Source organism: Hippoglossus hippoglossus, chromosome 20 (assembly GCF_009819705.1).
Source record: "Hippoglossus hippoglossus isolate fHipHip1 chromosome 20, fHipHip1.pri, whole genome shotgun sequence".
Taxonomy (NCBI): domain Eukaryota; kingdom Metazoa; phylum Chordata; class Actinopteri; order Pleuronectiformes; family Pleuronectidae; genus Hippoglossus; species Hippoglossus hippoglossus.
The window spans coordinates 20,467,828-20,470,327 of NC_047170.1; the positions used below are offsets into that span (position 1 = coordinate 20,467,828).

The 2,500-nt window shown below is 43.6% G+C and overlaps 1 protein-coding gene across 15 annotated transcripts in view; it reads left to right on the top strand.

The window, feature by feature from the left end:
* LOC117753902 (receptor-type tyrosine-protein phosphatase mu-like) overlaps positions 1-2,500 on the top strand; it is a 96,664-nt gene that overhangs the window by 32,051 nt on the left and 62,113 nt on the right. For all 15 annotated transcript variants that reach the window (XM_034572403.1, XM_034572404.1, XM_034572405.1 and 12 more), the window contains exons 3-4: positions 2,220-2,387; positions 2,491-2,500. The exon at positions 2,491-2,500 is cut by the window's right edge and continues 100 nt beyond it. In XM_034572403.1, the coding sequence (XP_034428294.1) occupies positions 2,220-2,387; positions 2,491-2,500 (178 nt within the window). The remainder of the gene's footprint in view (positions 1-2,219; positions 2,388-2,490) is intronic.

Consider the following 2,500-nt stretch of genomic DNA (forward strand, 5'->3'; position numbering starts at 1 on the left):
CTCCTCTTCCTCTCGCTCATCTCTTCTTCTTCTTCTTTTCTCTGCGGTGATTAAAACTCTTGTTTTTGTAATCGATTCTCCTCAAGGACCATTGATCTGCTGACACACACACTCACACACATAGTGACACACTCACACATACACACACATACTGACACGGTCACACACACACTCACATACTGACACACACACTCACACACATAGTGACACACTCACACACACACATACACACACATACTGACACGGTCACACACACACTCACATACTGACACACTCACACACACACATACTGACACACTCACACACACACACACTCACACACATAGTGACACACTCACACACACACATACACACACATACTGACACGGTCACACACACACTCACATACTGACACACACACTCACACACATAGTGACACACTCACACACACTCACACACACATACTGACACACATACTGACACACTCACACACACACACACATACTGACACGGTCACACACACACTCACACACATAGTGACACACTCACACACACATACTGACACAGTCACACACACACTCACATACTGACACACACATAGTGACACACTCACACACACACATACTGACACAGTCACACATACTGACACACTCACACACACACACATACTGACACACTCACACACACACATACTGACACGGTCACACACACACACTCACATACTGACACACTCACACACACACATACTGACACAGTCACACACACACTCACATACTGACACACACATAGTGACACACTCACACACACATACTGACACACTCACACATACTGACACACTCACACACACACACATACTGACACACTCACACACACACATACTGACACGGTCACACACACACACTCACATACTGACACACTCACACACACACATACTGACACGGTCACACACACACTCACATACTGACACACTCACACACACACTCACATACTGACACACACACACACATACTGACACACTCACACACACACACACACACACACACACACACTCACACACACACTCACATACTGACACACACACACACACACATACTGACACACTCATACACTCACACACATACTGACACACTCACACACACACACACACACACACTCTCACACACACACATGCACACACACACACACGCTCTGCAGTCAGTCGAGACATGAAAATCTTTTTTTCGTCATCAATACATTTTCTGATCAAAGTTTGATCGATTGATTTCAAACTGATTTTGTCAGTATAGGATATATTGATAGTGTCAATATATATTCACAGGATAACTGATCATATCTCAGTACTTTAGCACTTTTAAATGTAATAGAAGGTGGAAATACTAAAGTACTTCACCAGCAGCTCAGATTTATTTCAGCAGCTTCAACAACAACACTGGGAAGTGAAACGTTACCACGACAACGATGTCGACGAGTCGATTTTCATCCTGAAATAAAATCACTCACACTGAGAGAGGGCGATCAAGGTAGACACACAACGGGAGAGAGAGAGAGGTTCAAGATTGAACAGTAATGAACAGGATTCAGGCTCCGTGACTGACAGCCGCCCTGACAACACTTCATATGCTGTTACCATGGAAACGCCCTTCAACACACACACACTGTAAAAAAAAGACGAGTAATTTAAATTTCATAGAAACTTTGCAGAAACAGACATAAAGAGAAGAGCAGGATGATTGACAGATGTAGTCACAACACAGACACAAATACACACTGACGAGATCACACACACGCGCTCACACACACACGCTCACAAACAGAGGCTGGGGTTTGAATTCCAAAGCTTTTAAGTGCTGGTGCTTTTATTCTGAAGTCTTCCAATTATAGATTTTGACTGTTGACAAAGTGAAAGGTTTGTTCACACACACACACACAGTCAGAGATCTGTCGTCAGTTAAGTTGTTGAAAGTTTCTCAGTGATTTATTTTAATGTTTATGTTGAAGTCTAGAACGTGCTTTTATTCTGAAGTATGGAACATTTCACGTCTCTTCTTCGTTGGTGTTTGTGACATGGTTTCATATTATTTGCATAATTATTGAAGTTTTAGTTTCTTTGTGGCTCAACAGAAGAAGATTCTTATTCAACGATTTCAACGCCATCACGTTAAAAATGTTTACTTTTCTGTTTAATGCTGTTTATGTTTTTATTTTGTGTTTGTTCATGAGGTATCACTTCCTGTCCACAGGTTCCCCCTTCCTGTTTGTGAACACATCAGGCCGTCATGGTGGTCAACGGGCTCAGCTGCTGCTGCCCCCCCTCAAAGAGAACGACACGCACTGTGTCAGCTTCCTGTTCTACCAGGGGGGGGGACGTGAGGGCGCTACATCCACCACGCTCAACGTCTACGTCAAAGGTACAAATAAACAGAACGTGTGTGTGTGAGGGTGGAGCTAACATCTGTGTGGGTGGAGCTCTCAGGTGGGTGGAGTTTGTTGATGTTGTTGCGTCTCTTCCAGAGAACAACAG